This window comes from Echeneis naucrates, chromosome 20, assembly GCF_900963305.1.
Source record: "Echeneis naucrates chromosome 20, fEcheNa1.1, whole genome shotgun sequence".
NCBI classification, from domain to species: Eukaryota; Metazoa; Chordata; class Actinopteri; order Carangiformes; family Echeneidae; genus Echeneis; species Echeneis naucrates.
In genome coordinates, this window is record NC_042530.1 from 11,917,806 (window position 1) to 11,931,068 (window position 13,263).

Genomic DNA, 13,263 nt, shown 5'->3' on the forward strand with positions numbered 1-13,263 from the left:
AATAAGCCTACAGTTTTCATTGATAAATAACTGATGCTGAGTGTGTGGTGTGTCTCTGTTGCTCAGCGCATTCTAGCTGTAGATTTGATGGGCTGAAGATCTACAACCTGGGTGCCACTGACACAATTGTGGCCACTTTGTGTGGCAGCAATGTCCCAGGAACCTTCTCCACCTTTGGTCCAATGCTGCTCCATTTCTACTCAGACTTTTCGATAGAAGACACTGGCTTCCTGGCAGAATATAGGGCCATCCGTAAGTAACAGAGCAATGAAATAATTGCTGCATTCAAAATGTGCCAAAGTAGGCCAGATGTTTAAAAAAAAAAAAAAAAAAGGGAGAATGCCAAAACTAAAGATAAAAGCTAAAAGTTCAGACAGGTTGGTCAGTTCAACTGTTAATGCCAACACCAGTGACTCTGTGTGTGTGTGTGTGTGTGTGTGTGTGTGTGTGTGTGTGTGTGTGTGTGTGTGTGTGTGTACACAGCATGTGGCGGTTTTTTCAACAGCACTATGGGGTCAGTGAGCAGTCCAGGGCTCTCCATGACCAACTATCACCACAACATCAACTGTACCTATCACATCATGGCCCGCACAGACAGGGTGTTGGATCTCAGGTAAAGACGGACAACTTCATTAATTCCACACACACAAACTGAAGGTAAATTCATGACATATCTTCTCAGTTATGGAGCAAGAGCAGCTACTCATTCCTTTTAGTCACATGCTATTTTCCCCTTAGAGGTCAAGATGAACACCAGACTGCCCTCCTATCAATGAATGAGAGTCATGTAAGGAAAGAAACAGGAACATGCTGAAAATCTGTCAGACAGACAGACAGTCTAGTCTTGGTGGATAAGAACTTGAGAGATGATAAATAATAACAATATTCAATTTGAAAAATATTTCATTTTAAATATTGCTGTGAACATTTCTGAAAATGTTCTTGTGTAGTCAGACCTTTATTGGTCCCCATTGGTCTTAGGCTGGTGGTTGTCCTGACTCCGTCCAATAATCTGCAGTTGTGATGTTTCCTTTTTCTCTCTCCACAGGTTTAACACCTTCCACCTGGAGGCGTCTTCTTCCTGTCGCTATGACTACGTGGCAGTTTATGATGGACCGGACACCTTGTCTCCCTTGCTTGGGAAATTCTGCGGTGCTGTGCTCCCGCCGAACCTGCGCTCATCCACCAATCAGCTGTTCATCGTCTTCAGGACAGATTCCTCTTTGAACGGCATTGGCTGGAGAGCCACCTACACCGAGACACTTGGTACGTCTGTTACTGTGTTTGTGGGGCCATTTAGGACGGAGTAGTTTTCTCCATCCGTGTACTTCATGCCTGGCGCCTGCGTCAGGCTTGAATTCATTTTAAACATTTGTGTCTGAACCGCCTGCAGGTCCAGAACAGGGATGTGGAGGCTACCTGTCCATGCCCATGGGAATGTTTGGCTCTCCAGATCCAAACCTGGATGGGCGTTATGAGCCCAATTTGGACTGTCTCTGGACCATTGAGATGCCAGTCAACAGGGTTATCAACCTAACCTTTGAGTCCTTTGACCTGGAGAGCTCATCTACGTGCCGTTATGACTCCATTAAAGTAATGACTCTTCAGTCGATGGAATTTTATTTACTTCACTCTTAGTTGAGTCATACGTGCTTTGTCATGCTGTTGTAAGAAATTATGCCAACGATAGTTGTTAGCCTTTTGAATTACTTTATGTTCTAACTGCACACTAAAACAATGGTGTGTTATTCTCTGCTTCTCCATCAGGTGTATGATGGTGACAACACTAACTTCCTCCTGGTCGGGACATTCTGTGGAAACTCCATCCCATCTTATTTCGTATCAAGTGGAAACTTCCTGACCATTCACTTTGTCACTGACGGCTCAGTACAGCGACGAGGCTTCAATGCCACATACAGAGCTTTGCCATGTGAGTCCTCTGCTGCAGAAACATGGCTTTACATCGCATGAAACAAAAAACTTTCAACCGATAATTGACCTGTGTTTGTTACACTAACCTAAATACACCAGAATATTATCTCTACTTCAAACATAAGAAACCCACGACAAAAAGTGGAAGTCCCATAATAATGATGCTAATAGCATCTAATGTCACAAACTCATCGATGCAAAAGCATTAATATGATAAAATACAATAGTGCAGATAGTAACTTCTTTTCTATTTTATATAACTAGAAACTACTATGATTTATTTAGCTTTTTGCATTTTGAAACCTTCTGTGCCTGTCTCCTCTCAGTGGTTTGTGGAGGGACTCTGAATGCGACAACCACCGCCCAAACCCTGACCTCACCCTACTTCCCCAACGCCTATCCCCCCTCCACCGCCTGCCGCTGGATCCTGGACGCCCCAGCCCAGGAAAACGTCAAAGTGTCAGTTCAGACCTTTGCGCTCCAACCAAGCCAGAGCTGCTCCGCAAACTACCTGGAGATGGGGGACTGGCCTGTGGTGAGCTCAGACAGGGACCAGACCAGAAAGTGCTGTGTCATAGGCAGTAAAATTGACAATGGCCAGTGGTTTTTAAACGTCACTGAAAACCGCTGTTCTGTTTTTGCAGAGCTTCTAGATCAAGTGTTGGCATGTTTTACAGTTAGGAATGGGATTTCCATGTGTGTTATTTTTCATTTCTACAGATTAAAAGAACCGGAGAAATAATTAGGGCCTCATGGATCTGTGCCTCTGCTGGTTTGGAAATATGGTCTCAATTTTCCCTTCTTGACTGAAGTAATGGCCAGAAATGTTTAGCAGAGCATGATGTCACAGAGGGGATGACCTTCGACCTTCTGGATGCAAAATGTCATAGCTTCATTTTATCCTTTTAGATTTTCCAGCCCAACTGTGTCAGAGTTAGCTCAGTTGTGCCACAGTAGCTGAGGTCAAAGGTCAAATTTCCAGAATTGTTGAGTGCCATGCGAATATGCCATGACATGGACATGAAATGCTGTTTCTAAAGTTTGCTCACAGGATTCCGCCCCTGAAGTTTTCAGTCAACAGACAGATTTCATGGTGGTTTGATGCCAGAATCACATCCTCCTGTGGTTCCTCTGTTTCCAGGGAGACTATGGGCAGTCCCACAGGTTCTGTGCATCAGATGTTCACCCACCAGACTTCTACAGCTATGGCAGAACGATGCTCATGTACTTCAGATCTGACACCTTCATGCAAGGAAATGGCCTGAGCTTTACTTATCAGATTGCTGGTATGTTATTACTAAATCTGGGCCGAGACGACAAGCAGAAACAAAAACGTCCCCCTTAATGGAGGAGAACTATAATAAAATGATGTTGTACTTTCATTATTAAATTGAGTAAATCAGTACGTTGAAAGGCTTGGCGGAGTGCTCTGACTGTGGTGGTTGGTGTTTCCAGGCTGCAGCCGAACCTACGATCAGGAGTTCGGCTACCTGAGGAGTCCAGGCTGGCCCGACACCTACCCCAACAACATCGACTGCACCATAATACTGAGAGCCCCACAGAACAACTCCATCTCCTTCTTCTTTGACGGGTTTGACCTGGAAAGCCACTCCCAATGTCAATTTGACTACTTGGAGGTAAAAAAGCCAGCACACTGGCAGAGACAACCACATTACTGACAATACTCATCGTTTAACTCGTATGTCGTTTCCTCGCTTTATATTTCATCAACTCAACAGCATGGTCACCCGATTAAACATGTTACTTAAAATTATCAGTAATATTAAGAAAAAAGGTGCGTGATCTGTGACCTCTCTGTGGCGTGTTGGCGGCTCAGTAAATCACAACTCCTGGCCTTTTCTGTCAGATCCGTAATGGCAGCACAGGAAGCTCACCACTCATAATCCAGCTTTGTGGCAGCACGCTGCCGAATCCCATCTTCCCTAAATCCAACCAGCTCTACCTCCGCTTCAAGAGTGACTTCTCCCACGCCAGAGACGGCTTTGAGGCCACGTGGACGTCCTCCCCTCACGGTCAGAGCTGATCTCATTATACAAACCATCCATCCATTTAGCTGACGTTTCAGGTTCCTTAATGTTCATGCCTATTCCATTAGAAGTTGCTAAATCTGGGTTAAACCACATCATCTTTCACAGTTTATTGTCTCTCAGTTAGAAAATTTCCCATTTCTTTAGGTTTTTCTGTGCATTAGTTAGTTATCTAAATCTTTCTGGAGACAACTCCTGATGTCAGAAAACTGCTTTTAAGGATTGCTTTTCCCACGATACGCTAAGGCACCAATACTTGCTACAGCAGACATGTTTTGAATTCCAAAAACCACAAGTTTATCATTATACTGTAAATGTATTTTATCTATGCATCTACATCTAAATCTGAAGACACCAGCCCGCTAATATCACTTGAACTCTATGATTCCCCAGGTCCTTGAGCATGTCCAGTAGACCCCTTAACACTAACGCTGACTTTGCCTCTATGTTTTGACAACCAGAACTTAAAATGTGTGAGTTGTGTCCGTGCGATTGTAGAACAGAGAAGAGGAACACTGCAAAGCTTTGGGGTTGGCTTATGTCTTCCTGTTTTCTTACCAAATGAATCCTTTGGCTGAAGCATCTTTGTGCCACATGTTTGTGTGCTAGATTGTGGCGGCACGCTGTACGGAGACCACGGCTCATTTGCAAGTCCCGACTTCCCGAGCACTTATCCCAACAACACGCACTGTGAATGGGGCATTATGGCGCCCAGAGGTCGTGTGGTGACCGTCACATTTGCTCAGATCAGTATTGATGATCCTGGAGATTGCCAGAACAACTTCCTGAAGCTGTATGACGGCCCAGACACCTCCTCGCGGCCTGTTGGACCCTACTGTGGAGCGGTACGTAACCTGCCAGGGCAGTCACTTCTTCAGCTGTAGTGTAGCTGCTCATGTTGAGGCATTTGAGACTTGTAAGAAGCTGCTACCACAGTGAGCGAGACCGACGCACAGGATATTATGAGTCTGTTGGCAGCATACTACTCTTCCTATTGCGGTAATAGGCACTGCATTAAAGCCTCAGCCTGGCTTTAATTTAGGTAACTTTAATATGGAAAGATGTGGTAAGTACAGCCATTTAACACACAGTACCCTAATGACAGTGGGTCAGTAGTAGCCTGACATAAATCTTCCTATTAAATATGTTAATATGATGAGAATATGCTTTGTGAGGCTTGACTTGAAGCAGAAAATACTTCTCTGATGTAGTGTGTGCATCTGCCAAAAAATGACCTATTCATGTAGTATTTCTAACACGCTCCTGACTGTTAGAGAGTATTGGTGTGATATATTTGAGATACAGTGTGCTGCATACAGTGACTCTGCAGCTGAATCTTTTTTCCTCTCTGATTTTTTTTATCCTCAGGAAACCAACATTGCTCCATTCACGGCCACCTCCCATCACGTTTACGTCGTTTTCCAAGCCCAGTACGCCTCCCTGCCCTCAGGGTTCAGACTCACCTGGAGCAGCTGAGAGAATGCACACACACGCTAACTAATTTACCTATCATGGCTATTAGGTATTTTTTTTAAACGCATTCAATGTAAATATTAAATAAATATGTATTGTTGTAATAAATTCATGATTCAAGAAGTATAATATTGTGGTTAATAAGTTTTATTGTTTGCGTTTTAAATGCTGTGCTGTAGCAACATGGACCTGCATGAGAGATTATATTACTGAAGCGGTATCAGCATCCTTGGTTGCTGCATAAACAAACTTTGCTGCAATCTTCTTTTTTTTTAAATTGAATTTTGAAAAAAAAAAAAAAAAAAAAAAAAAAATCAAACAAAACAAAACAAAAAGCATTTCACGTCTTAGGAAGTAAGAGCCACACTGGATTTAAGGGAGGACGTGTTGCACTGGCACACATTGCTCATAAATAACCCTGATTCAGTAGCATTAGATAACCACCAATAAAACCATAGTATAGATATATGACATTTATTTTGGCCTTAGGTTAATTGAAAACAGTACCAGATTGTCAAATTCACAGTCAATGTTATTTTTCTATGAAGATGACGGACAGAGCTAAAGGGATTATATGGTATAATATTCAGATGACTTGGGGGAGGAAATGCGGTGGGGGCGGTCTGTTTGTGTGTTTGTGAGGCAAGAGACGTCTATATACACAACTTGATAAGACTAACTTTTACTTTGTTGCAATTTTTACAGTAGCGTTTTAGCTGGCATCTAGATCTATGTGGATGCATCAGGAGTCTTTAGACCCTGTAAGGTGTGCTGAGTAGTCTCTACCAGCTGATTAATAGATTAACTGACTGGTCTCAGAGAAACTATAGACAACACACCTCTCTGGTCCCTTCAGACCCGATGACACTAACAAATGGAAAAGTGTTTCCATGTTTGCACCCTCACGGGAAATACTCCCTTCAGCAAAGATTCCTCATCATGAATTGTTTTTTATGTTGCAGTCAAACTCCCTGGAGGCTTGTTGCCATTTGTTATTACTTGGTCCCAGTCCTGGAGCTACAAGAAGCGTCTGTATCAGAATCTATTTCTAACCAGTTACTTCCTCTATCGCCATCAGAGCTGAGTTAATTTTTCTGCAGTACTCTGTACTGACTGTTTAGCTACTACTTGTCATTTATCATTTGTCAGTGTTGTGGGGAAATAAAAGAGCATATTTCTCTACATATTGACAGCACATTGAGGAAGTACATGGTAGATGCCATCATGGATACATACAAATATATATATACATGTAAAAATATTATGTTTATAGGGCACAACTGTTTGCATTAGATGTCTGAAACAAATCTATCAACAAAAGGTGTGTGTGTAAAATGCTTAAGGCTGTTGTTGCGCTTTCATCTTCTTAAGATGTCCCGATTCCCACCAAAAGTGCCACCAGAAAGGAAATGTTTCCCAGGAGGAACAGAGCCATCAGAAGGACATCAACGCTTATCTGACAAAAACATCCAGTTTACATTAGAATTCAGTCCTATGTTGTTGGAATAAGTATTTGATTTTGTAGATAGTACTTTTAATGTCATTTTAACTCAAACCTTTTTTTTTTGTCTTACCATTTTTGAATCCAATGTATCTGTGAGCCAGAAAAAAGACAAAAATTACAATTGCTACAAAAGACAATCAGATTTTTCCCACATTGTGTAATGAGGAAGAAAAACACCTGATTCATCGCCGCAATGGCCAGTCTGTCACAACTCAGTTTGTTTTCCCTCCCTGTTTGGTTTCTGTGAATTTGTTGTTTCTTGTGTCTTCTGCTTCTGTGTGTGTGGCTTCCCTCTTCAGACTCAGACTCTGTCTCTTTCTCCCCACGCACTACCTGACTGTTTAGATTGCTTTTTTCCTGAAGCAGCTGCCCTTGTGCTCAGCACTCTCATACCTGTGTTTACAGGCTACCTCCTTCCATTAACCTTCTGTTAAAATTTCTAAAACTAACCAGACCAAAACCGTCATATAGCCCTCTGCGTTGACAAAACATTGGGTTTTTCGTTTCGCCCCTTGAAATAAAACTTAAAAACCGAAGTGCGAAGTCAACACGACATTCACAATGAGGTTATTTATTTTAACTTCAACCTAGGTTAAAGAAGTAAAATAGCCCCGACTCTAACATGAATAATGACATTTACTATAATGATTACGTTTTTGTTTTTTGTTTTTTTACCTTCATTGTTCGTCTTCCATTTAAAATGGCCATCCAAGAGGACGTAGAACAAAACCTCCCAGCCGACAAAACCACCCATCACTTTCATTAGCCATTGGTCCAAGGTCCTGTCAAACAACTTGAGACCCGTAAAAATGGCCGCCACTGCACAACATCAAAAGAGCCAGTGTGAGTGTGGTATGATTTATAAAAGCATAAGACATAAAAGGATTTTTATCAAAACTTACCAGCTAAAGTTTTTATTACAAATCCATTTAAAGCATGTGACCAGTTGAAGAGAAATCTCCTGATAAGAGAATAACAATCAGTTTGTGTTGTTCAGTTTCTGATTGTACTTTCTAATAGAGTTGTGCTGGTTGTTGGTTGCCTTTCAGTTAAAAATGAGCTGCAGGTCATCTCGAACTTTGTTTTAGTCGGATAGACCAACGCATGTTATGAATGTAGTATCAGGTCAGATTATGTTGTGCTAAGATTTCACTGCCAAATCATCATTTTTGTTATTTACATTTTAGGACTTGCTGAGTTATACACACGGGCACCTACAGTGGATGCTGTGGTCCACAGCGTAGCAGAGCCATGATGGGCTGGAAGAAGGAGAGGATCATGACCAGGCAGCCTAACACGGGATGAGCTCCCTGCAGACAGCAGTAACATGGACAGTCATTGGTATATAATGCTCATGCTGACATTATTAGACGAATAATAAATCAAAAACTTGTCATCTTGTTATGGAAATTGTGTTTTACTTTAACCCACGCTTTTTAATTAAATATATCGATTTCTTTTCAGTTACATATTTCAGCTGCCTTGTGGTTATGGCATGGAAAAGTGATGTGATACCAAGACAGAGTGAACAGCACTTGTACTCACTCCAGACCAACCCTTGACATGTGAAAAGGAGAGGATGAAGGCAATGATTGTGGCTGCTGTTGTCACACTCATTACTGCTACATGGACCTGTAGGAGCACAAACAGGAGAGAGAATGATGTTATGTAAGTCAGCTGCAAATCACTAAGCATGAAAGACGAGGCTCTCTGAGCATACTGCCTCACATACCCCACCATTATGAAGCTGATCTTTACGTTAAAATTGTCTTTCTATGGCTTATTGTTGTGTCTATGAAGTCTCACCAGAAACCAGACATCTTTTCCCCACAGGCTCTGTCCTTTGGCCACTCCTTTCAAATACCGGGCAACGATCATTCCCAGTGACCCCGTGGTCATCCAAGCTATCAGCATCAGTGCTCCTGAAAGACAGTTTGTTGTTACAGGCCTGCTAACGCTCTATTCCTTTAAAATTACAGGGCAGAGTTACATTGGCAATGTGTTTAAGAGTGGTTATGGGTATCTGCAGTGGAGAAGCAAAGGAAAAATTGTTCCATTGTTGAGCATTTAAAGAAATAAAAGAAAAGCTGTCTAAATATTTCTCAGCACTTCCTGCCCTTGCAGATGTATTACCCTGTCAGATGTTCAACCTGCTCCACTTGTGTCACGTAGGTGCACTGGGGGCGGAGCTTACCATGTGCTTTCATGATATGAGGCCATCTAGCTTTGCTGAGAGTCTGAGGTTTGAAAATGTTAATCTTCTCAGCGCTGATGAAGGTGGCTCTGTGGTGCTGGATCTGTCCTGTAAGAGACACGCTTAAAGTCATGAAGCGAACAGAGCCACCTCATCTGAACCTCAACATGTACATGTAGTACAGGTACATGATGACTGGCCGCCACCTTTCTGTAGTCCAAGAGCCAGACTGAAGTTACACTGTTAATGTACATTCAGGGGTACAACCCAAACCTCTTAAAGCTCACCCATTAAAATAATCTGTTACATTTAAAGATTCCCTGGCATGAAAAGTCGTTTTAGACTGACACCTTCATCCCTGATCACATATGAATAACTTCTTCTCCACCATTACACAAACTCTATATTACCATTCCTGCTGGGTCCGTGAACTAACATGAGATAGTAGGTTTTGTCGAAGCCGCTGGTCCTGTGAGTAGAAATACTGTTCATGGAAGTGAAAGAACAGCTGATCACCCCGTCCTGCGCTGACACTCTTACTTCAGAGACATTTCCCTGGTGGACAATCAGAAATCATGTCAGCATCAAGTTAAAATTGCAGTTCAGTCATTGCAGGAGCAAATGAAAAAATCCAGATATAAATCAGTCGCTTCAGAATAACTTCAGTACCAGAGGAACAGCTTGTGGAGTAGTCCGACCTGTTGAGTAGGCATGCTGCAAAGCCACCAGGCCATTACTGCCTATACCACAGATATAAATATCATCGTTTCCCTGAGGAAAGACAGAGGTAAGAACGAAAAGCAAACAATCCATCAATCCATCATCGAAAGCGCTTTTCCACCAGAGACCCAGAGGGGCTGCAGCCACTCTGAACTAGCAAGGGTGGGTTTGTGGAAAAATAAATCTGCTTTCACATATTTTTCTTTTCAAACAGAACGATCTGGTTCACTTTTATCAAGGTGTGATTTATGAACCTTGTTAATTTTTTTAAAAATCCGTGCTTGTTATGTTTTTAATAACAACAGTGCTAATGTTCCTCCAAAGCCCAAAGTCTGCCAAGCTTTCAATGCTGTCGACAGGAAAGTGTAAAACTTGTACATGAACAATGGTGAATGTAATGTGAGGCAGTCACATGTATACGCATGTAATGTTAAAAATAAGTATCTTAGGAACATTATTCTTGCTTCAAACAAGACACATTTACTGACTCAAATATTTTCCCTTCACATTACCATCAGCTGGTCATCTGACAGTCCAAATGAGACGTAGCCGTCAGACGGACCTGTCATCTCAAAGTGGACGGCGCCGCTCGACAACATCAAGGCTGACATGAAATAACAGCCAGCACTGACTGCAGGATCACAGTGTGCAGGCTGACTGAAACACACCTTGGTGACACCACACTCTGTGCTGGAAATGTTCCTCTGTAAGAAAAAGAAAAGTAAAGCGTTTTAATCATATTTATATTACTGCAAGAATAGGTTGCATCCTGATGCTCATCATTGACATTCCAATAGGAGTTGCAGAGCACCCTGGTAAACATCACTCTCTGAATTCAGTGGATTGAATTGGAATGAAAGATTCAGAATCTCACCAGTGGAAAAAAAAAAAGAAGCGAATAGCAGCGTTTAGCACTCAATATAAATTTGTTAGATTCACATCAATTTGAAAGTAATCAGCCGGCCAGATGGGATGAACTACAGGATGTTTAAGGGGATGATAGATCTAAAGTGTCTTAAAAGCAAAAGCTCAACAGAGCTTTCAACCAGAGCATTCAATCAACTTTCACTGTATTCTGTGAAAATTGTACGCTGCACTGAGCTTGTGGCTCTGACAGCTAAGTTAATAGTTCGGTAGTTAGAGAGCGAATACTCACAGGTGGTTTTGTGTTTGGTGCCATTGTTGTTGGTGGTGGCAGCGTGGTGTTGGAGCTGTTCGTTGAATCAGGGGGGAGACTTGTTGATCCACCAGTACTGTCATTATTGAAGGTCAAAGCGAGACTCTTCACATTGACCCAGAATATCTTGTAACTCTGCACAAAGGACGCACTGCGGAGACAGCAGAGGCAGCTTCCGTAAATTAAGGTATTATTGAGTAATGATTCACTGTGTGTTCAAATGTGTTCTCACAAATCATTTGCTTCTCACTTTTAAGCAGGAACAGCAAAGAATGGACTAGAGGCAAATAATTTGATTCAGGCTTACTGGAACTGAATGGGCTTCCCGTCACCTTTTGCGTCTGCTCTCCATATCGCCTGAATGGACATCTTAACAGACTCTGATCTGTGAGACACAGCTGAGTTCTTCAGTCACACACGCACACACACACACACACACACGTAAGGGAAAATTGAGCTATCACATGTTCTTGCTTGAAGGTTAATCACCATTATTACTCAATCAGGTAATTAATGAAAGTCAAGTGAAACAAAATTATATGTATAAACAAAAATTGAACATTTAAACTCACAACATTAACAACTCTAAAGTACTCTAAAGCTATATTCAGGTGCCACTAGAAGCCTTTTACTGGGGCCCTAGTATAATTTCAACTTTGACCATCTGCATCCCATGGTCAGTGGGTGGTAAAAAAAAACGACTTCCAAAAGAATAATAATAAAAAAAAAAAAAGGTCCTGTGGGTTGGCCCGTGCCTCAGTAGGGCTTCCTGTCTCACAACACTCACAGGTCTCTGGCTGCAGAGGAGTAGCTGAGCCGCCTCTGTTGTCAGGCTGAAGGAGCCCACAGGAGACTGGCCCCCCTCCTCTCTGGCCTGTAACAGGAAACCAGTGAATGATTTTGAGCCCAGAGCCTGGAGATGAACTGAAAAATAAACAAATCAGTAAATATTTACATTAGCATTACTACAGACTGATTCATTTCATTAGGTGAGAAACGTTTAGGTGTCACTTTTTTTATTTAAAACGCAGATTCCGTTAGAATGGCCGTGGAATAAGAAGTATGTCCGACATTAAGAAAACGTCCTGTACTGACTTATCAGCAGTCAGATACAAACAAGATAAACTGACTTAGACTTAGTGATTTATTAATTATGTGGTCAAGTGAATATTATATTACCTAATTGTTTCTGCAGTACGGAAGCAACTTCAGCTGTCACAGTAAACAAATCTCTGCTGCTGATTCTGAAGCCATGTGGAAGGAATGTAAACCAATCGCTGTCTATCAACAAAAGGAAACACCCTAAAACTTTTTGTCTTCTGTAGATTCAGGGAGCTCCAGTCTCAATTATCTCTCTTGTATTGTTATACATTGTAACAATTGTTACAGTATTGTATTGTATTGGTGGCAGCTTGAACTAATAAATCCAAAACTATCTGCACTGACACATACAGCTGAATGTGAGAAAGTATGTGACTGAGTAATATGGGTAGACTGACCCTTGAAAAGAAATTTGTTTGTCCGAATCCCATTTGTCCCCTTAATTTTTAATCATCTATCTCATGATTCACTTATTCGTGTATATATAATAGCAAAATCCCACTACTTTGATAAGTCTGTTGCTTACCTTTAACCTCCTCTCCATGTGTGTAGTTGCTGTGGTCTGTGGTGACACTGAAGGGCGCCGGGTCTGTCTGTGGGCTCAGCCCTGAGTGGTTCGGTAGCATGTCCACACAGCTGCCCGTGACCAGACCCGAGCTGAAGCACCGAACCACCGGAGCAGCGCACAACAGCAGCAACACCATACGGTCCATTGCAAAGAAATGATCGGGTTCCACTATAGTCATTAATAGAGCTGCTGAAAAACAAAGGTCATTGTGAGACAATGCTTCTATTCACCTGAGAGAAACTCAGGTGGAGTCTATGTGGAAGTGGAGTGAGAGGCAAGAGGAAGGGAGGAGGCTGCATGGAGAACTGGGAGGAGGTAGCTATCTGACGACTATAACTGCATTCCCTGCACATGCTGCGGTGACCGAGCCATTACTTAAATAAAAGTTCAACAAAACCAACAAATTGTGAGATGTATGAAAGTATGCATCATAAAACCGGATGGGAAGTTTGCCTGGTGTGCAGGTAGATTGAGGGGCTGAGAGTCAGAGGGGAGTGCCAATAAATGATGTTTTCACCATGACATCGCAGAATTTTGCGAAGCCAG

General features: G+C 42.1%; 2 protein-coding genes across 2 annotated transcripts in view; one reads left to right on the top strand and one right to left on the bottom strand.

Annotated features, from left to right (window-relative positions):
- The window catches only part of cubn (cubilin (intrinsic factor-cobalamin receptor)), a 31,712-nt gene extending 26,145 nt beyond the window's left edge, over positions 1–5,567 (top strand). Inside the window, exons 57-67 of the mRNA XM_029528835.1 lie at positions 67–252; positions 484–613; positions 1,049–1,266; positions 1,394–1,593; positions 1,768–1,930; positions 2,259–2,467; positions 3,074–3,218; positions 3,388–3,569; positions 3,800–3,965; positions 4,590–4,825; positions 5,349–5,567. Of these exons, the coding sequence (XP_029384695.1) occupies positions 67–252; positions 484–613; positions 1,049–1,266; positions 1,394–1,593; positions 1,768–1,930; positions 2,259–2,467; positions 3,074–3,218; positions 3,388–3,569; positions 3,800–3,965; positions 4,590–4,825; positions 5,349–5,456 (1,943 nt within the window). The 3' untranslated portion in view covers positions 5,457–5,567. The remainder of the gene's footprint in view (positions 1–66; positions 253–483; positions 614–1,048; positions 1,267–1,393; positions 1,594–1,767; positions 1,931–2,258; positions 2,468–3,073; positions 3,219–3,387; positions 3,570–3,799; positions 3,966–4,589; positions 4,826–5,348) is intronic.
- Positions 5,568–5,833: 266 nt separating this feature from the next.
- On the bottom strand, positions 5,834–12,862 carry LOC115061364 (putative ferric-chelate reductase 1). The gene is made up of 15 exons (XM_029529673.1): positions 12,676–12,862; positions 11,836–11,972; positions 11,356–11,453; positions 11,028–11,199; positions 10,384–10,575; positions 9,821–9,922; positions 9,562–9,706; positions 9,152–9,259; positions 8,764–8,879; positions 8,503–8,589; positions 8,176–8,267; positions 7,860–7,918; positions 7,633–7,776; positions 7,028–7,047; positions 5,834–6,909 (listed from the first exon to the last, which is right to left on the bottom strand). The coding sequence occupies exons 1-15, from the start codon at positions 12,860–12,862 to the stop codon at positions 6,820–6,822; spliced, it is 1,749 nt and encodes a 582-aa protein (XP_029385533.1). The 3' UTR covers positions 5,834–6,819.
- Between the last annotated feature and the right edge of the window lie 401 nt (positions 12,863–13,263).

Excerpts from the sequence above, each read along its gene's own strand:
- LOC115061364 (XM_029529673.1), bottom strand. The coding sequence starts at position 12,862 with ATGGACCGTATGGTGTTGCTGCTGTTGTGCGCTGCTCCGGTGGTTCGG. Across the intron at positions 10,576-11,027 it reads CACCAAACACAAAACCACCT|AGGAACATTTCCAGCACAGA; the intron begins GTGAGTATTCGC and ends TTTTTCTTACAG. Across the intron at positions 6,910-7,027 it reads ATACATTGGATTCAAAAATG|ATAAGCGTTGATGTCCTTCT; the intron begins GTAAGACAAAAA and ends TGTTTTTGTCAG.